The sequence below is a fragment of the Felis catus genome, chromosome B1 (assembly GCF_018350175.1).
Source record: "Felis catus isolate Fca126 chromosome B1, F.catus_Fca126_mat1.0, whole genome shotgun sequence".
NCBI classification, from domain to species: domain Eukaryota; kingdom Metazoa; phylum Chordata; class Mammalia; order Carnivora; family Felidae; genus Felis; species Felis catus.
In genome coordinates, this window is record NC_058371.1 from 13,962,874 (window position 1) to 13,984,869 (window position 21,996).

The 21,996-nt window shown below is 43.1% G+C and overlaps 1 protein-coding gene across 13 annotated transcripts in view; it reads left to right on the plus strand.

Moving 5' to 3' along the window:
- Positions 1-21,996, plus strand: part of TENM3 (teneurin transmembrane protein 3) — a 1,304,603-nt gene that overhangs the window by 1,221,291 nt on the left and 61,316 nt on the right. For all 13 annotated transcript variants that reach the window (XM_045056763.1, XM_045056767.1, XM_023252313.2 and 10 more), the window contains 4 exons: positions 13,520-13,736; positions 14,754-14,873; positions 15,678-15,939; positions 21,558-21,825. In XM_045056763.1, the coding sequence (XP_044912698.1) occupies positions 13,520-13,736; positions 14,754-14,873; positions 15,678-15,939; positions 21,558-21,825 (867 nt within the window). The remainder of the gene's footprint in view (positions 1-13,519; positions 13,737-14,753; positions 14,874-15,677; positions 15,940-21,557; positions 21,826-21,996) is intronic.

Below are 21,996 nucleotides of genomic sequence, written 5' to 3' on the forward strand. Positions count from 1 at the left end.
CCTCACCACAGCGCAGGCAGTGTTTTAATAACTAAACGTTCCAAAACACGCGGGGCACTTCGCAAGCTCTTTGGATGAAAGGCGGGGGTGGAGAAAAGTCAGATAGGAAGGAAAGAAAACAATCTCCCTGAAGCCGCGTTCTCGGCGTCTTTTCATCCTAAACGTCACAGCCGGCTAGAGAATCGCGATAGTTCACCCAGTGTAGGCCCTTGGTTAAGAAACCGTTCTTTCCCCTGTTGCGCCCATCCTTCCGTCCTCCGTGCTACTGTCTTCCAATTTCGGGAGGATAAGGAGGGAGAGCTGGGGATTACTTCTCCGGCGGGAAAGCAGGTGCACCTGACAGCTGCTGGGTTTGGGCATAGCTTTAGGACTGAGTTTTCGGAGGGATTCGGTTCCTATCGGGGGCTCCGCGGTCCCTTGCTCTGTGAGTGAGGATGGTTGCCTACCCGCTCCTTCGTTCCACCTGCTCTTCAGGGAATGTCCACGTGAGCAGTAGAGTGTGGGGGAAGGTGCAGGTTTAGGAGACAGATCTTCACTCTGCCCGGTGCCTATGAGACTTGACAATTGCTTCATCTGTAAAATAGCAACAGTAGAGTTTGGTCAAGGACTGAGGGAGAGCCTGGATGCAAGGTACTTAGCATGCTGCAGGCACGTAGTAAGTCGTAAGCAGCAGCCGCTGTTACTCAGTCTTCCTTTTGCTTTCATCTGGCCTCGTTGAAATTCATAGGAGGTTGTCAGGGAAGATTTAACAGTCTTTTCTTTCCTGCATAGAGTGGACCTCACTACTGTTCTCTAGGAAGCAGAGTGACCAGGACCAGCCCTCAACCTCCCCATCACGCACATGCGCACACATACACATGCACACACGCATACACACACGGGCATGTGGACATACACGCACATGCGCAAGCACAGGCACGTGCACGGACATTCACACACAAGCACACGTGCACATGCACGCAGACATGTGGACACACACACACACGTGCACACACAAAGGCACAGCATGCACACACACACACATACGCACACACTAGCTTGTGCCTACCGCCATTCTCAAACAAATGTTGTTTGTGCCTCGTCTTCCGGACAACGGCGGCCATTCTCCCCGTAGTTGCTAGCAGACTCGTCAGGTTTCCCTATTTTTTTTAACCTGGACCGTCTAGAAATTTGAGCCACAATTTTTTTTTTCAACGTTTATTTATTTTTGGGACAGAGAGAGACAGAGCATGAACGGGGGAGGGGCAGAGAGAGAGGGAGACACAGAATCGGAAGCAGGCTCCAGGCTCCGAGCCATCAGCCCAGAGCCCGACGCGGGGCTCGAACTCCCGGACCGCGAGATCGTGACCTGGCTGAAGTCGGACGCTCAACCGACTGCGCCACCCAGGCGCCCCGAGCCACAATTTTAAGCCGAAGCCTCTTTTCCTTTTGCTCCCGATAGATATGGTGGTCCTTAGCCCTCAGAGCCTTTTCTGCCTAATGATACCTTGTCGCCTCGATCCCCCTTAACCGTGCGCTTTGTAGGAATGGCAGCCTTAATCCTCTCCCACCGCAGCCCAGATGGCAGCTTTCCTCCCTGCTTTTCCCCAAGAAGCCCCTGCCCCATTGTTTTCTGTTGCCTGGGGAGGGAGGAGAGACCTTCTCTCCCTCCTTGATCGTATATTCCAGGTTTTGTCTTCTAAAAGGAGATTGCACCGAGGAGGTTACAGACTCTCTCCGAGGGAAGCAACTGGCAGGGCTGGGTCTGCAGAGACATGGCAGAGTAATTTAGGGGCTAATCAACTCTTTAGTGTGGTTATCAGCCAAGGAGGCTTTTCCCTTGCTTCAAAATGTATCAGCCGCGAATTGGCCTGTTCCCCCTTTGTTTATTCTCATTAGCATGAAACCATGCTATCTCTAGGCTTCCCTCTCCAAGGAGAAACCTGAGCCGCCGGAAGACCTCTTGTGGATTCTTTACTTATCTCCTATAATTTGTATTCCTGTCCCTAACCTAATTTTGTTGATCTTGGGAGAAGGTAGCTCAATGCCAGCTGTATTATACCCGGAGATCTTAACCCGGGTGCCTTATAACCTAAGCTACACGGTTGTTTGAACTGAAGCAGGGACTACGTGAATAGAGACGAGTCAAGACACACAAGCTGGCCAGTACGTGGGCTATCGTTATCATGATGTGAGGTCAGTACAGCAGAACGTTTAAAATAAGGACCGTACCTGAAATGTCAAGACGTGTGCTCACTCGTGCTGCTATAGATCCGTTGTTCAAAGTCTGTTGGTCAGACGATGAATTAGCCAGAAAGTAGCCAAGTGACTGAGGAAGGAGAGCAGATGACGAGGCTGATTTGGCCCCGGCCCACATGTCATACAAATAGCTACTAGTTCAGCCTGTGCAACATTATACGACACAAGAACAAAGAAGATTGCTTAGTATCCCCAGAAGTAAAGAAGGAAGACACATGAAAAAAATTTTAGAGGGGCGCCCGGGGTCACTCAGTCAGTGAAGCGTCCAACTTTTGTTGTCAGCTCAGGTCATGATCTCACAGTTCGTGGGTTCGAGCCCCGTGTCAGGCTCTGCGCTGGCAGCGTGGAGCCTGCTTGGGCTTCTCTCTCTCTCCCCCCCCTCGCTCTGCCCCTCCCCCATGCACGCTGTCTCTGTCTCTCTCAAAATAAAGAAGTAAACCTAATTTTTTTTTTAGAAAGGACAACACATTTGGAGAGATAGTGGCATTTTTTTCTTAGATCAAGCGTCTTCCTTTCCCTCTAAAACGTACTTTTCTTTACCAAATCCGGTTTGACCCATCTGCTGCCTAAGCCTACGGATCCTCGAAATCTAGATCTCACGAAACAGGTGTTTGTCTTTGCCCACAGAGCCCGACTGCCCCTGTATGTCTCTAAAATGCATAAGAGACAGCAGTCTTACGAGAGAATTCTTCAGGAGGCCTGGAAGGAAGAGACTACCAATAAAATGGGTTACAGGAATCTATCTTTAGCCACTCCCCTGACACCCACACGGTCGTGGGAGGTGACTCTCCTGTTCGGTTGGACCCGGTTTCTTTAAGGCTCAAACACTTGTCATGCATGTAAGGCCACCAGCCTTTCAGAACTAAGGGCAGTGTTTTACCTACAGTACAGGCCCTGACAAAGATCCCAACTCTTAATGGAGTCAACCAGGCTCCTCCCCAACATGCTTCTCAAATCTAGCTCCAGGTATCAAACAGAGGTTGTTAGGGAAGATCATCTGGACAAAGGCAGGCAGTGGAATAGAAGACTTTTAAGTCACCCGGTGGAAGTCACAAACGAATGGTCGCTGGACCGGTAATTGTGCATAACATCTCCTCATGGAGCGTGTAGACACTTTGGAAGCCATGACACTAGATCCTGCCCTCGCTGAGGAAGCTTTCTGAGCAAAGGATCAGCAGTGCGTGGCCGGCCTTGGCTTACGAAGACTTCTCCAACTCTTCCTTCGCCTGCAAAGTTAACCTCCCTCGGGCTCAGCCGTTGCGCATTCCTATCCCAGAACTCGCTGTGATGGTGAAGTTGCTGAGATCAGAGAGAGGGCAGGTGAAGAGCTGGGAACGGGTCGCCCTGAAGTGCTGCACGACCTGGGCTGGGGTGTCAGACCAGGACCCTGTTTTGCCTCATTCCCTAGGTTCTGGAGTGTCTCCATTAGCCTCTGAAACGGCCCCTCGCTGTGGAACACGGGCTGTACCCTAGGCTTTCACCTTCCCCTCCGCTGGGATAGCCTTTGTATTTCTTATCGTCACCAGGAAAGACTCTTTGGTTGCACGTGATGGAAATTCCACTCAAACGGACTTAAGCTTTTAAAAAAGAAACACTTCTTAGCTTAGATCACTGAAAAACTCAGAGATCACTGCACCTGGGTGTTGACACAATGGTAACAGAAATCTGGGCTAATTCATCTGTCAGCTCTGCTCCGGGCCGCGGTGGTACCACTGTCCAACTGTGTCTTCCCCGGAATGACCCCCAGCGGCTCTAGGTTTACATTCCACAGCATGATAACCCCAGTACAAGGAGACAACCTTGTTGGGTGGTTACTGCGGCCTGGGTGTGAGCCTGACCCTCATCGGCCCGAAGTATGTCCCCTGCCCAAAGGAAAGTTGAGATTCTGTCCCCAGAAGAGAGGGGTATGGATGCTGGATAGACAGAAGGAACAGATTCCACTCCAGGGATATTAATAGCTGTCCACAGCATTTAGTTTTAGGATAACCAGGGAATACACGCCAATAACTGTTTCATATAACGAATAGATTCCTGCTCATCTCACGAAGGATCTTCTTCTACTCTTTTTCTCCTTCTTCCCCCCCCCACCCCCCTCCAAATTATAGCCTTCTCACTCGAGAACGAGAAAAGTCAGTGCTTTCTATGCCCAAGATTGGCAAAGCAGCTCTCCGGCTCCCCCTACATACTTTGATAAGCATCCTCGCCCTTACCTAGCGTACCCACTGAGAATCTCACTCAGTAGAGGCTTTCTTGATTTGATTTGATTGGTTTTCATGTTTATTCATTTTTGAGAGGAAGAGCGGGGGAGGGGCAGGGAGAGGTGGGCAGAGGATCCAAAGCAGGCCGTGAGCTGACAGCGGTGAGCCCAACGCGGGGCTCGAACTCCCAAATGGTGAGATCGTGACCTGAGCCGAACCCGGACACTCAACCGACTGAGCCACCCAGGCACCCCAGGTTTCTCGATTTTAAATGGCTCCCCATAGCGTGAGCCCACTATGCAAGCCTCAGAATGCCAACACCTTGGCAAAGGCAATTCTGTCTACCTTCATAGAAACTCAAGATACTTATGAACAAGGTGATTTCTCCAAAATATGTGATCTCTGACAGTTGTTACCATGTTTTTATCTTCCTAACTAGAGTTCCCTCCGACATCTTGCTTCCCTGTCTGGTCCTCTAGTGGATAGGTCCCCTGTGGGTTCTTACAGCATGGGACTCAAGTCTTCTCTTAGAGACTGGGTGACTGAGGGCACAGAACTACTAAACTTTAGGCAAGAACAGTGATATGCCAGCAGTGATGCAGCTTACTTGTAGGTAGAGTTTTTTTGGTTTTATGTCCTTCAGAAGTATGACTTTCTGGGGATGTGTCAGGAAGAGGTGCCTAGAACAGGTTAGTTTTGTTTTGTTTTGTTTTTTTAAGTGGAGGCTGATGATAATGGAGAGGAAAGCACAATTCAGTAGAGGTTAGTCAGAAATTAGAAAGATAAAAACAGTAATGAGAGAGAGAATACAAAGGAAAGGTTCAGACTGCAAGGAAAAACTGGCGGTAAAAACAGAAATGGAAGAATGAATGAAATGTTAATGTAAGCAGCAGAAGGAGTGTGATGAATGGGCAGGAGCCGTCTAAGTTGGGAGATTACCAAGTGAAAATAGGAAATGTTTGAAAATAGAATCTTAAAGCCTCCTAGCAGGAAGATGAGACTGTTGTGTTCTCCAAACACATATTCAAATAAAAATTAAATAAATAAAAGAGAGAGTGACAGAAGTGGGAAGAAAGGGGGGAAATGGCTTTAATAAAGAAGAGGGGTGCCCAGGTGGCTCAGTCGATTAAGTGTCCAACTCTGGATTTCTGCTCAGGTCATGATCTCACAGTTTGTGAGTTCGAGCCCCGCATTGGGCTCTGCTCACTGTAGAGGCTCTTTGGGATTCTCTTTCCCTCTCTGTCTTCCCCACCCCTGCTTGTACTCTCTCTCAAAATAAATAAATAAATAAATAAATGTTAAAAAATTATCTATAGCTATGAAAAAAAAAAGTAGAGGAAGAAGAAGAAAAAGGGAGGGAGGGAGGGAGGGAGGGAGGGAGGAAGAGAGGAAAGAAAAGGGAAAAGGAAAAAAAAGGATTACAGGAGATCATAAGTACTTCCCGAAAAGATTCCAGATATCAGAACACAGAACAGCATTCAGAGTCTCAGAGCATTAAAATGTATTTTCCTGGTGGATCATGATTTGGGGGACAAATGAGTATGAGTTTGAAAGACTCTAGGAGAGACTCAGGTTGTCTGAACCCTTTCACTCCCCACAGAATTTTTAGAGCAAAGCAAATCACATTCAAGGAAAGAGAAGCCCAGCTTGTACCCTTCGAAGCAAAGCTCCCAGTAGCTTCCCGATAGCGTACGAGAAACATGAGGTTTTCCCACGATCTCTGAGTAAGTTTTAGAGGCGGAGGAAAGCCAGAGGCACACAGGCTGAAACTCCAAGTCCACCCTCGTTTCGCAGCCATTACCAGCGGCTGCCACGTCAGGCTTCGCAATGTGGAAACGGGCAGTGCGCGGGACCTCTCCAGAAACAGGTCTCCGCGTTACACGTCTCCACCCTAAGAACCTCTGCAGAGGGCACCTCGGTGGCTCAGTCGGTTAAGCGTCGGACTCTCAGTTTTCAGTTCAGGTTATGACCTCGCAGCTTCGTGGGTTCGAGCCCCACGTCGGGCCCTGCGCTGACGGTGCAGAGCCTGCTTTGGATTCTCTCACTCCCTCTCTCTCTGCCCCTCCCCCACTCATGCTGTCTCTCTCTCTCAAAATAAAAGATAGACTTAAAACAAAAAACCTGCATTAACGAATTAATTTTTTGGTAGTAACCATAGTATACTCACAGTGCTTTCTCAATGCCCATTTGCGAATTGCCATTTCTCAAACGGTTAACTGCTGTCAGCAACTTGCTGTGCATATTTCCGCTCCTTCTTCCATGAATTTATAGGCACATTTATGGTTTTAAAATTAAGTGGGATTAGTGCTATTCTAAATTTGATTCTGCCAAAGAACCTTAGAGACTTTTTTTCAGCCAGTAAGCACGAAGAGGCGTACCTTATTCTTTGTAAGAGAAACACAGCTGTAGGCACTAATGTTACCACTACTCCGTTTGTGATAAGTGTTAGCAATAACCTCGTGTTGCTGGGGGTTTTTTCCCCCGCTCTTAGTATAAAGACAAGTCTGTAGTGAATCTGTGTGTGTGTGTGTGTGTGTGTGTGTGTGCGTGCCTGCATATAAATCCTTATGTAAATGTACCAATATTTCTTTTGGGCAGATGTTAAGAAGCGAAATTTCTAGGTGGAGGGGTGTTTAAACTTTTTAATTTTCGTGGCCAAATTGCCTCGCATGTGGGTTTCGCCGCTGTGAGCTTCATCAGAAGGAGAGTGCTTATTTCTCTGTGCCCACGGTCTGCAGGTGATCATTGTGCAGAAACAAAACTGTGCAACAAGTGAAAAATAGGAATGTTGTCTGACAGGTGAAAGTGACCCCCATCTTTATTAATTTCATTTGCATTGCTCTAATTACTGGCTAGATTGATGATCCTTATCTATGTTTCTTGGCCATTTGTGTTTCCTCTTTTGCTAATTGTTTATTTATTTCTCTGGCCCGTTTTCTTCCTGTTAGTTGTTTGACTTTTTTTTTTTTTTTTAATTTTTAGGAGTATTTTGGTAGACGCTACTTAACAAATTCTTTGTGGGGTGTGTTGCAGATGTTAGGTATCTTTCATCATGCAGAAGTTTTCCTTGGTAGGAGGCAGATTTTTATAAGGTTTATCTTTTTATGAATTCTGGGCTGTGTGTCTTCAAAAATAAATAGGGCCTTTTCCTTTGAAAGATTATACATAGTGTTTCATACGTTTCTTTTAATGCTTTTTATAACTGTGTGGAGTGGTTAATGTCCAATTAATCAAGACCTCTATTTTAAAATAATAACTGTTGGGGTAAAAAAAGAAACCAGAATTCAAGGATTAGCATAGTACTGGGGGTTAGAGAAGGGTGAGCAAATAAAACCGGAAGGTGTCTCTGCTGCCCCTTTAAGACATCATTTTGACCTGTTTCAATCTAATTATCTGTAGGAACCGAATCCATTCTTCCCTTCCTTCCAGAAAAACGTTATGCGCTGACTTAGTGCCAAGAAGGGTACTAGATACTGGGGATACGATGGCAAGCTCAATCAGCTCTCAAGGAGCTTCCCAAGCCATTGTCTGAGCTGCTGGCTGAAGCAATTGGGAGAAGGGCCTGGGGGTGAGGGCGTAGAGAGAGGTCAAGGTCTCCAGGCAGAGGAAACCATCAGACTGAAGTGTAGAGAATGAGGACTTGGGACACGCCTGGAACTTGGGAAACGAAAATGTCGTGGAGATCTTGTCAAGGGACCACGATGGTGGCTTGAAGGCTGGTTTCTAGGGAATGGAAAGAGACTGATTCAAGAGATATTTGGGGTGAAGGAAAGAAGGACCTGGTAATTGACTCAGTGCAGAGAAAAAGGAAGGGAGGAGTCAAGGATGACATTTAGGTTTCTACTTGGAGAGACTGGACGGATAGATGATGGAATCATTCACTGGACTAGGAAATACAGAAGAAAGCAGCACATCTAGAGAAGATTAGATGTGTTTTAGATGCTCTAAGTTTTTGATGCCTGTGTAATATCCAAATGGAAATATCTGGAAGGCCGTTTGTAGATTTGAAGTGCAGAAGAATGATCAGCCTGGAGACATACATGAACATAGAGACCAAACCCGTGAAGAGACCACTGATACAGAAGAACAACAAGAGTAGACAGAGACACAAACATGATCCCAGTTCCGTCATAAACGAATTTCATGCGTTTCACAGAATGGTGACTTAGAAAAGTAATGAAAGGTAGACCTGAACACTTCAAAAATTCTGAAGTCTATGGATAAATTCCCTCAGGATAATTTATATCTTAATTTATAATTTCTATCTCTACCTCTAACTTGGATGGGGGAAAGGGCTTCCTAATATTGTGGGGAGGGGCGGTGGACATTATCTTTTGAGTAAAAACAGAAAAGTCATTAAAAGGAGATTCACCTGTTGGGATGAGCACTGGGTATTGTATGGAAACAAATTTGACAATAAATTTCATATTAAAAAATAAATACATTTAAAAAAATAAACCAAGGCAAAAAAAAAAAAAACAGGTTCAAGTAGCCATAGCCGCTGAAAGAAGAAAGTGAGTTTTGATAAGCAGGATAAAGCCAGTGTAGAAGTAACCTAGGAAGAGACTTGGAATCAGAAGTTAATAATCTGACAAAGTATGTATTGTCTAAATTCTCCCAAGACAATGTCAAGAATGATTTGAAGAGCACGAGGAAATAGGCTGGGGTAGAAACATTAAAGCAAGACCAGAGGCTGGCCAACTATGACCTGTGGGCCAAAGCCTGTATTTGTAAATAAAGTTTTATTGGAACACACCCATTCATTTCCATAATGTCTATGGCTGCTTTCGCTCTATAAAGGTGGGGCTGAACAGTGTGGGACACTGCATGGCCAACAAAGCCTAAATTGTTTACTCTCTGGCCCTTTGCAAAGTAAGTTTGCCACCCACTGTTACAGTCCAATGGAAGCCTAAGGTAAGATGAGAACATGTTTTAAAATGATAACCAAGCAAGAATTTTCAGGATTGAGTGGACAGAGCATAAACTAAATTATCTGCTTTAATGTAAAGCAGATAATTGAATAATAATGTATAATAATAATGAATAATAATGATGAATAATAATGTAAGCAGATAATTGAAGTTGTTATTCAGGGGGTTTTGAGCACTTCTGAGTTTCTTTAGATTTTTTTATGATTAATTCTATTAGAGACGATGTCTACGCGAATACAAATTTAGGCTGACCTGATATTCCTGATACTACCTGGAATCTCAATGATTTTGAGAAGCTATTCCACAAAGACAGTTTTGCTACCCTGTACATTTGGGCAAGTGGGTAATCAACTTAGTTGTACTAGATAGCCCTAAGTACAAAGAATGACAAATGTTTTCCCAAGTGATAGGGAGCCAGATTCATAACCATCCGTCAGTTGCTTGGGCAAGTTACTGATAAACTCTGCAGAAGAATAACAAACTGTGTGTCCCTGCATCTTGGCTGTTGAAAATGAGATTCCTTCTCTGATTGATGTTAGCAGAGAGGCTTGTAAAAATGCATTTCCAACTGATTAGTTCAGAAGGTGTCAATCTCATGCAGTTTTATGACCTGCAGACTACATGTCAGATGTACATTTGCTTTTCATAAACTAACAAAGATGAATGGCTAAATTTGAGTATTCTTCCTGGGCAACTGTACCATTTATTGCCTAAAGGAAGACACTGGGGGAGTAGTGTCAGGAAGGAAAGGATGAGGGGCAGTTAACCTTTATTTTTCAAGATTAATGGAGATAAGATACAATAATTGGAAGTACTTTCTCTTCCAAGTGAGTAATCTCTTTCTAAGCTACAGGATGAATGTAAGGGAAAAATTTGCAAGAATATAAAATGTTTGTGTAAAATGATTCTCCCAAGCATATGCACACCCACTCAAAAGTCATGGAGTGAGAACTCTGAAATAGATCATAAAACACGTAATTAAAGATTCCTTATAAGGAGCGCCTGGATGGCTCAGTTGGTTGGGCATCCAACTTCGGCTCAGGTCATGATCTCACGGTCTATGGGTTCGAGCCCCGTGTCGTGCTGAAAGTTCGGAGCCTGGAGCCTGCTTCAGATTCTGTGTCTCCCTCTCTCTCTCTGCCCTTCAGAACTTGTGTTCTGTCCTTCTCTCTTTCTCAAAAATAAACATTTAAAAAAAATTTTTTTAAGATGCCTTATAAAATCTCAATATATAATCATGAATTGTTTCTGGAAGGGTTTTATTTTTTAGTTTTTTTTTTTTTTGAAGCCAGAAATGATACTGAGACAACCGTTCAATAGTCTACTATAAAAATCTGAGTCTTAATAACTGCTTCTCCTTCTTTGAGAGAAAAATACATACAACGTGTTGCATTATTATATCTTCATGAAAAGTAAGCCTATAAGCATAGTTTTATCTTCCAAAAGTATGGAGAAATATTTAGACGTTTATCATCTTCATGGCCTTTTGGCCAAGAAAGTAGCATTTTGATAAATTTATATACAGTTTCAATGCTCGGTTTAATTTGATTTTCTTAACATATGATTTAAAACTTTTATCAAAGGAATAAAACTGCCCTTTCAAATAATGAATGCATCTTTAAAAAACATGATGGACATCTGCATAAAAATGTAACTATCACAAGGAAACAATACATAAGAAGATCTGCCTATCAGAAATTCTGACTCATTGTGACTCACTGTGGTTAACAAAGCAATTAAAATACTAACGTGAAAGGAGCCCAACACTATAAATTTAAATCAAGTATTTGTGTATTCGCCTTGTTTTTCAGCTACAAGGAAAATAGTGAACAGACTTTTAGTTACTGTCTCTAGATAAACTAAATCTTTCTCAGTTGTCAGTGACAGAAAATCTAACCCAGACAGGCATAAAGAAGAAGAAAATAGCTTGGCCTCTGCACCTGAAAAGCCCAGGAGCTCCGGTCCAGCCTGTTGTAAAAACCTTAAAGATGCCACTGTGACCTATTGTTTTTGTCTCCAGCTCTTGGCTCTGCTTCTTGAATGGCTCCGTTCCAAACCAGGTTCTCCTGGATTGGCAGCTGGAGGGATGCAGTCACCCCAACCTCACAGCCGTACAGCTTCAAGCCTGGGAGGAGGTGGGGGGCGGGGCGCGGGGGGCAGGACCTGCAGACAGTTCCTGAAATTTACTCCAGCTCAGCAAGTTCGATTGAACCAAACATTTCTGAACCAAACATGAAGGGGGAAATGCGCGTGGACAGAGAGGCGGGGAGGGAGGGATGGACACCTAAATGACTACGTAGAGCTGTTGCCCAAAGAAACAGAAGGGAGTATTAGGAGAAATCACAAGTGTTCCCTACCTTGTGCTTCAGGTGTGCAAAATGACTTAAGGACATTGATCCAGGGGGCACCTGGGCGCCTCAGTTGGTTAAGCGACTGACTTGATTTCTGCCCAGGTCATGATCTCACTGTTCATGAGATTGAGCCCCGAGTGGGGCTCTCAGCACAGAGCCTGCTTGGGATTCTTTCTCTCTCTCTCTGTGTCTCTCCCTCTCTCTTTCTCTCTCAAAATAAATAAAAAAACTTATGGAAAAAAAAAGGACATTGATCCAGGACCCCTCGTCTTTGGTTTCTGACCTTACTGTGTCGCTGTTGACATACTTTTAGACTGGGCAACATGACTCAGTTTAGTCTCTTTTCTTTTGTCTCAATTTGCTGTCAGATAATAGAGGGGAAAACTTACAATCTATTAATAAGAGTGTCCTCAAGCAAAAACAAATGGCTAGTGTGTTTTTTTGAAAATAAAAGTTACTAAAAAACACTCGTGTAAATAAAATACGTAGGTCAACTAGATATTTTCGATTGAGTTTGTCATAATAGGGTCACACAAAGACCTGATACCTGGGTTTAAAGATTTTTAAGACCATTTGATCTCCCAAGAATGATTTAAAGTCTTCAGAAACTAATATTTTATTACTCTGTACTGAGACATGTAATTGCCAAGCAGATCACAATTCATGTATCAGCTGGCCAGTGAAAGAATGATCTTAAGGGATAATGTCACCAAATCATCATAACCTGACACTCTTATCCGCTGATGAGTTGGTTTATATGTTTCGAGCAAAATACCTACATGGGGCATTGAATGTCATTTCCTTTTGATGTTCCTGGAGAAGGCCCTAGCAGATTCTACCCGCAACACTTTTCATGTCACCAACACTGCGGGTCAGTTTTCTTTTCTGATAGGCTTCTTATCATTTATAATATTATGGCGTATTTACATTTGCCACATTTTAAAGTAACACCGCCATTTTAGCAGAGGCATACCAGGGGCCCAGGATCCTGTTTAAAATTTGAGAGTTGCCTTAATTTTATTTGGAACACACTTTACCTTCCTTGGGAAAGCTGTTTCCTTGAAAGATGGTTGACTAATCTCTTCCGTTTTATGTTGATTTGTGTTTGCTTCGTTTCACAGACTGTCATTTTCTGGCCCTTTCCCAAATTTTAGAACTTCTCCCTGAGCAGTTTCCTATCCATTCACCAATCGCGCTCACTGTGTTAACTCCTAGTACGTTTTCTTTAAAATACAGAAGGCTTCAGTAACTATACTTAAAAATAATCTCGGGGCGCCTGGGTGGCACAGTCGGTTGAGCGTCCGACTTCAGCCAGGTCACGATCTCGCGGTCCGTGAGTTCGAGCCCCGCGTCAGGCTCTGGGCTGATGGCTCCGAGCCTGGAGCCTGTTTCCGATTCTGTGTCTCCCTCTCTCTCTGCCCCTCCCCCGTTCATGCGTTGTCTCTCTCTGTCCCCAAAATAAATAAATGTTGAAAAAAAAAATTAAAAAAAATAATAATCTGTATTCTTTCAAGCTACTAATAGATTGTTCTAATCAGTAATTTTTAATTTCTTAATCAGAATCCGTCATCTCCGATCTAAACACTTACTCCGCGTGAAAGCAGCTGCAAATATTGTATTCATATTTCATCCGTTTCCAAAAAGTAGGCCTCCTAGAAATTACTCTCAATTGGGGTGGGGGTGGGGGCGGAGATTCATTTGATACGAAAGAAAACGAAGCACCAAACAAAACGTAGCGCACAAAACGTTAGTCACAGATTAAAAGAGGAGTTCTCTCACTGGCTTACACCTCTCTCTGCAGATGGGCTCGTTGACTGTATGGATCCTGATTGCTGTTTACAGAGTTCCTGCCAAAACCAGCCTTATTGCCATGGACTGCCTGACCCTCAGGATGTCATCAGCCAAAGCTTACAGTCCCCCCCGCAGCAGGCTGCCAAGTCCTTCTATGATCGAATCAGCTTTCTCATAGGGTCTGACAGCACCCATGTCCTACCTGGAGAAAGTCCTTTCAATAAGAGGTTAATGCATTTTTTTTTTCCTTACATAGATGTGTAGTGTTGTTATCAGTAGTTACGTGCACTTTTTACGAAACGCTGATGACTGAATTTGAGGGAAGTGCTTTTTCTTTTAATGCAGTTTTTCCTCTTTCGGCCAATTCCTCACCAAACTTCGCCTTTCAAGCATTTTTGACACAGTTCACATACTTTGTCAATTTCAGCATCCGAGCCATAACGGGACATCCCATTAAGGAGTCGATAAATCTTCATTTAACTAGTTGATTTTGTTAGCACGGTTGGAAATGTTTCAAAAGAAGCAGTGAAAAGACCCCAAAAGGCAAAGCAGATGTGAGCTTTTTTTTTTTTTAGCTGAGCTCGCTAAATAATATAAATTATGAATTAATGTAATGGAACTGCTAACGGCATCACAGTAAGATTGCATAAGCTGTTTGACTGGTGCTTTACAGAGCAGTAATGACCTGAAAATAAACCAGTAAGTGAAAGCAGGTGTCTTGTGTCTCACTGAGTAAAAGAAGATGATTTACGCTGGAACTCCTGGATCTGCAGTAATTTAACAGCATTAATGCAGTTAGACCCAGCAGTTGATTAAAAGTTGTTCCACAAACGTGCCTTATTGCCCCTTTAAATCTTGTACTCCTTGGTCCCCGCAGATTTACGGATTGCCTTGGAATTAATTGGAAGGTATACTTTTCTTCATGTAAGCACCAGATAGATGACTTATGAAAAAGCGCAGTTTATAATTTAAAAAATTCATCTCTAAATTATCGGTCTTGACAACTCTCCAAAAACCAGATTGCAACAAATTAAAAACCCAGGGTAAACACCAGGCATTTAGAGAATGTGAATTGCCCCGAATTAAAAGGGACATTGTCTGGGGAGTATTTCAGGTCTGGTTTGGGGGAATAACAAGTGTGGGTGATAGTGTTATTTTATCCTTAGGATGAATGAGCTCTAAATCATGGTACTGTTGGCCTGAGGAGACAAATGCTCATTCTGATTCTTCTCCTTTTCCCACAGCCTTGCATCCGTCATCAGAGGCCAAGTGCTAACTGCTGATGGAACTCCTCTCATTGGAGTAAATGTCTCGTTTTTCCATTACCCAGAATATGGATATACTATTACCCGCCAGGATGGAATGTGAGTTAGTCCCACTGCACTATCTTTTCTTGAAGTAGTTTCAGTATAAAAACTAGGCATTCTTATATCACCCAATATGTGTTATTGTTCCATGTAATATAGAACTGCAACAACTTTTAGACTCCAGAAATCTGTGACGGTGCACGTGACACAGACTTAAAGTCACGTGCTCACACAGCGCTTTAAAAGTTGAGCTCATGGGGCGTGTGGGTGGCTCAGTCGGTTGGGCGTCCGACTTCGGCTCAGGTCACAATCTCGCGGTCCGTGAGTTCGAGCCCCGCGTCGGGCTCTGGGCTGATGGCTCAGAGCCTGGAGCCTGTTTCAGATTCTGTGTCTCCCTCTCTCTCTGACCTTCCCCCATTCATGCTCTGTCTCTCTCTGTCTCAGAAATGAATAAACGTTAAAAAAATTTTTTTTTAAATAAAAATAAAAAAGTTGAGCTCATTTGCCAAGACGTGGTAACAGTGTTGTGATTTTGTAGAGTTTTCTTTGTCTTAGAAGGTTCCTGTTGAAATATTTCGAAGTGATATTTCATAAGTTCAGATGGTTCTGAAAAAAAGAGTAGATGGGTAGACAGATAAAGCAGATACGGGAAAATGTTAATGAATTGGTAAGTCTAAGTAAAGGGTATATGGGTGTTCATTGTATAATTATTTGCATACTCTTGTAGATTTGAAACCCTATGATATAAAAGTTGGGGGGAAATCGGCTATTTTTATAAAGCATATTTATTGATGCAGTTGAGTGTTGCTGGAAGCTGTATGGGATCCAGATAATTCACTGAGCAATCTTGTTTTTTCTTAGGTTTGACCTGGTGGCAAATGGAGGGGCTTCCCTGACTTTGGTATTTGAACGATCCCCATTCCTCACTCAGTATCATACGGTGTGGATTCCGTGGAATGTCTTTTATGTGATGGATACCCTAGTCATGAAGAAGGAAGAGAATGACATTCCCAGCTGTGATCTGAGTGGATTTGTGAGGCCAAATCCTATCATCGTGTCCTCTCCTTTATCCACCTTTTTCAGATCATCTCCTGAAGACAGCCCTATTATTCCCGAGACACAGGTAGAATATTCTAGCAGGCAGTCCTTTTTAAGGAAACCGTTTTTCAGATCGTGCAGTGTCCCAAGAATCTTTAAAAAGGGTTGCAGAATTCCAGCACTATCCTAAATATTCTGTAGAATGAAACATAGAATGTGGGGTGTGTGTGTGTGTGTGTGTGTGTGTGTGTGTGCGCTAGAATATATAACACTGTAGTAGGATATCTAGTTATTTCTTAAAGATCTATTCAAAATACTTTTTTGTTCAGGCTATACTATATTTGTATATATTTATCGGTTGTAGCCAAATAGAAAAACAGCTTAAACTCAACTAGCTGATAATGTCTTTGCTCATGCACTCACTGGAAAAAGCTTTTGGTACCTGTATGTTCCTGACCTCCTGATGGACATGGTAACAATTAATTATGGTCATTATTCTCAGTAACTTAATGTTTTATTATAATTGTAAGTAAAAAATGTTTCAGAAAAGATGATGGCTTTTTGATTTTTAGCAGCAAATATTTATTAATTGTCACAAGATATTTTTACCTAAAAAGCTTGATATTAATATCTTAATAAGTTCTAATAATTTATAGCAAAGCCTAGTCTCCTCAGGAAAAAAAGAAAACTAACTTTTAAAAAAATAGCCATACTGTCACTATTCCTTTTATCTACTGAAATATCTGGAGATTTTTTTCCTTCCTATTTGTTTTCAGTTAAAAATAATTTTGAGGGGCACCTGGGTGGCTCAGTCGGTTGAGCATCCGACTTTGGCTCGGGTCATGATCTCATGGTTCGTGCGTTCGAGCCCCGCTGCTCGTGTGTTCGGGCTCTGTGCTGACAGCTCGGAGCCTGGAGCCTGCTTCGGATTCTGTGTCTCCCTCTCTCTCTGCCCCTCTGTCTCTCTCTGTTTCTCAAAAATGAATAAATGTTAAAAACAGTTTTTTTTAGATAATAATAATTTTCAGTTTGGGGCACCTGGGTGGCTCAGTTGGTTGAGCGTCCAACTCTTGATTTCGGCTCTGGTCATGATCCCAGGTTTCTGGGATTGAATCCCACATAGGGCTCTGTGCTGATAGTGTGGATCCTGCTTGGGATTCTCTCTCCCTCTCTCTCTGCCACTCCCTTGTAGACTCTCTCTCTCTCTCTCTCTCTCTCTCTCTCTCTCTCTCTCTCAAAAGTAAATAAATAAATGTTTTTTAAAAGGAAATAATTTTGAGGTTTTAAAGATAGGACATTAGGTACAATAATAATGGACTTTATTCATAAATAGCCAAGTAAAAATATGTGGTCTGTAAAGTAACAGCAGCACATAGCTGCTTTGTCACATTCATTCTTCGAGTGTTTATTGAATACCTGTTCTGAACCAGGCGGTGTTAGAATGGAATGAAGCAGTAAGCCAATCAGATGAATGCCTGCCCTCAGGGAGCTTGCCAGCTAAAAGGGGGGAGAGACAACAAACAGACAAATGTCTGTCGGGTTATGAATAAGACTCATTTTTCAAAGGTAAAACAGGGTAAAACGGATCAGGGTGCCATTTTACGAAGGGTGGTCCAGGAGGATCTCTTTCATAAGTTGATATTACAGCAGAAACTTTAAGAAAGTGAAAGAGTAGATAGAAGGGTCTTCCAGACAGCGTTAAGGAGCAAGGTCAGAAGCTCCGGGGGAAGAGCATGCTTGGCCTATTCACAGAACGGCAAAGAGGCCAGCGGGTAGGGCTTGAGTGAAGGAGTGACGCCCAAACCCGGAGTCATTGAAGACGGTGGCAGGGTTAAGGACCGTGTGTGTACTTTGAGTCGTTGGAAGCTGTTGGAAGCTTTAGAGTAGAGCAGTAACGGGTGCTGATTTCCTTCTTAAAAGGATCACTGTAATTGCTACACTAAGAATATTTTATATTGGGGAAAGGTTCAAATAAGGAGACCAGGTGGGAGACAGTCTCAGTAAGTAGGAGAAATGATGGTGGCTTGAACAAAGGTGCTTAGGGTGGAAGGTGGAAGGAGGGGACATGCACGAGCGGAGTCCAGGGGAGAGGTTGGAAGGAAAGATATTAAACCTGGGGGTCATCAGTGTTACGGATGCACATAAAGCATAGGATGAGAAAGAACCCCCAGGGAGGGAGTACAGATAGAGAGCAGAGGAGACGAGCCGAGAAGGTCCAGGATAACAGGTAAGGAGAACTCTCACAGGCAACTATGATGCTGAAGAGACCCCTGGATGATATGCTGCGTAACCAGGCCGACTTTGGGCTGAAGCTTTTATTAGAAATTCACTGTAGCCTTATGCACTGTAGTGCTTCCTCCCAGGGGTCATCGTGTAGTCAGGCTGAGCTCCTTGCCAGGCCTTAAATAGATTTAACCTTGAAGCAGTGTCTGTCTGTCTGTCTATAGGGGGCAAACTTTCAGCAAACCGAGTCGCTGAAATGGGTTGCAGGTAGTCAGCAGTTGCAAGAATACACGAAGGGTTCTTTTCCCCATTCCATCAAACAGTCAACCAACATTTGGTAGAAATTTACTGAGAGTCTAATGTGTACCTGGTACTCTACTAGGATAAAAAGATTAGTGAGGCATGGCTCTTGCCGCTCTAAAGTGTGATCGAGATTTGAAAGAAGAACTCTGAAAGTTCAAGAGGGGTCCTTTCCTAAAGAAGCCCAAAAAAAGCATCACTGAGGAGGTTGACCTTCAAAGGAGGGAAAGGATATTCCAGATGGAGGAAAATGTGTAAGCAACCACATGGTGATAAAACCAAATAATGTCATATTAAAGCTGATGGACCATTTAAATGTAGGGCATATAAAGGGACAGCCTGAGGCCAGGTTATCATACAGCGGAAACCTTGAATTCTTTAGGCAATATGGAACCGGGGGGCCCATGGCATTTTTTCAGATTTCTCTAACGCTAACTCAAGTGACAAAATGTGTAATCGCTAGAAGGAAACAGACGAATCGGTGAACTGACTAGTGTTCGCTGTATTTCCATGCACGTCCAGCAAGAGACGGAGAGGTGCCCAACGTGCACAATGGCACTAGAGAAGAGGAAGCAGATTAGACTGAGATTTGGAAGGTAGAAGTGACAGGATGTATTTCTTTTTTTTTTTTTTTTTTTTTTTGACTGGATAAATAATTTTATTTATTTATTATAAAATAAAAGACTCATTAACTTATTATCAAACAAAATAATAACAATAACAAAATTAGAGAAAGTAAGCCTTTGTGTTTGTAATTTTACTCCGTTTTTTTCCGTTTTATTGCGCTTTCTAACTGAATATGTAATGGGGTGAAGAATGAGGCTTACAGATCAGACAGACAGCTGGTAAAAAAAAAAAAAAATAGGCTTAATGGTTTATTTTTTCCACTCTGGCTAGATTTACTTTTCCCTCGAATGCAAAATAACATGGTCAAGTTCAATTACATAGGAGAAACACATGTTTTAATGAATCAAATTACAGATATTTGTTCCATGGAAGAAGGTTAATGATGACAAAGATAGTAATCAATTATTAAGATAAGAATAACACATGATATCTTGAATTAGAGACGCAGCCTCTAGAAGATCACAGGAAATATATATTAATTAAGGAAAGGACTGCCTTACGTATAGAAAACCTACCAGATTTATGAGAAATTATTTTGGAAATAAGAGGAAACAAATTCTATGCCTTAGGGTTCGATCACTTACATTTTCAGAGCCATTCAAGAGTCACAGAATCTATTTTTCAAGCTCACCCATTGGTATTTCACCCCAAAGATAGAAGAACAATGAGTTCTATTTCCATTATTCATCCTGTAGCCTACAGCCACACAACAATGCTGTCGATCTTAAACGTAATGGTCTCCCTGAGTCTAACAAAGCTCTGGAAAGTTTCTGTATGTCCGTAAACTATTTTGCCTGAGACAGTCCGTGGCCGGAATCCGTTGGCGTAGTTGGGAAGGAAAACCCCACTTGTAATAAATAGGAACAATATCTGTGAGAGCGTAGCGATGCCTTCTTGATCCACTAAATTGCCTCACGTCTCTCTTCATGCCAACACTGGCTCACGGGCCAGCATGGAAGTTTGCTTAGCCCACTCTTTTGTGCTGCTTGTTTATATTGAAACTGACCACCACAACCTCACTGTCGTGGGTTCCACTTAAGTCATTAAAACTCAGAGGTGACAGCTAAGCGTCAATCCTAGCTGCTCCACGCGAGAGGAGCTAAATGCCGCTGACCACTGGATCGCCATTCTGAGATTTTTCTAACACAATCAGATAGTCCATTCTGTCTGAACAAAGAAGCTTGATAGGACAATATGAGGAAAGCTTTGCGAGTGTTAACTTAATTCTTAGTAGAGAAAGTGTTGACTTCCTGGTGCGGATCCTCGAGCATAAATGGCCTTGTGCGCTTTGCAATATGTGTCTTGTGGTAAACCTGGGAAGAGTGATCATTAGTAACCAACCTAATCGGTGCTTCCTAATTAGCATCTGAACCCTCTGGAAAGATTTTACACACGACGTAAAATATATTTTCAAAACAATTAATGTTTTGGCCTATGTCGGTATGCCTTTGTTAGCATTCATGGAGCCAGTCACATCGATGGGTAGGCTGGAGGGTTAAGAATGTGATTTTTACCAGTTTGTAAAGGAGATCATTTGTAGGCAGGTGGTTATTTTAACTTTTTACAGTCCAGCTTCGACTCGAAAAGGATACGTTGAGTGTCTTGCCTGTGCATTCAGTAACCCATTAGTTGTTCTCTAGGGAGAAATTTATGCAGCTCCGAAATACTAGTCCATCGACCATCCTATCAAAAGTCGGTGGTGAGTCCTCACTCAGTGTTTAATTATAAGGACTTACTATCGTTCTGTTACCTTTCCACATGGATGTGGAATTTGCTACAATTTAACCCAAACGAATTGGTCTTGTTTTGTTATCACTCCTGTCTTTCTAGGCTGTGACCAGTCAGCTGCTGAGGCTACAGGCCCAGGTTTCATCCCTAAATGAGCCAGCTGGCGTAGGCCAGATCTTTGGCCTAGACCACATCCCTGCGCTAAGCCAGCCATCTTACAAATGTCTGCTCTAATTCTCCAGGGTGATGGGGGTGAAAGATGGGTTAGTGAGAGTCGGCTGTGACCGTAGGCCAACAAGTCAGTGCATGTCAGCCCGGTGGAGGAGTTACAGTGACTTCCGTGTGAGGAATAGCACCTGAGGTATGATTAACTCAAAATAAATGACAAGAAGCTTTTAGGAGGAGAGAAATTGGGCTGGCGGCAGAGTTATTTATAATTATTGAATGAAGTCAGAGCGCAAATGTGTATTTGTGAAGAGCGACTCTTTGATGTCTTATTTTAGTTGTTCGTCTCAATTCTGTGGAATCTCTTTTTTTTTTAATTTTTTTTTTAACGTTTATTTATTTTTGAGACAGAGAGAGACAGGGCATGAATGCGGGAGGGTCAGAGAGAGAGGGAGACACAGAATCCGAAACAGGCTCCAGGCTCTGAGCTGTCAGCACAGAGCCCGACGCGGGGCTCGAACTCACAAGACGGCGAGATCACGACCTGAGCCGAAGTCGGACGCCCAACCGACTGAGCCACCCAGGCGCCCCTGTGGAATCTCTTTTACCTAATAGTTATCCACGATCGCAGTTTTAAGCTTCCGCTTTTTTCATACCTAGGTACTCCATGAAGAAACTACAATTCCAGGAACAGATCTGAAACTTTCCTACTTGAGTTCCAGAGCTGCAGGCTATAAGTCAGTTCTCAAGATCACCATGACCCAGTCTATTATACCATTTAATTTAATGAAGGTTCACCTTATGGTGGCTGTCGTCGGAAGACTCTTTCAGAAGTGGTTTCCTGCCTCGCCAAACTTGGCCTATACTTTTATATGGGATAAAACAGATGCGTATAATCAAAAGGTCTATGGTCTATCTGAAGCTGTTGGTAAGTGCCTTATCAATATATTTTCAGCCAAAAAAAAATTATCTTGAAGTCAGAACTACTATGATATTATCTTGAAGTCAGAACTAACAAATCACCCACGAAACTCAATGGATAAACAGATGGGAAGGCAGTAAGATTGTCCGTGGGGAGTTCTAAGCTGGTTGGTTGAGA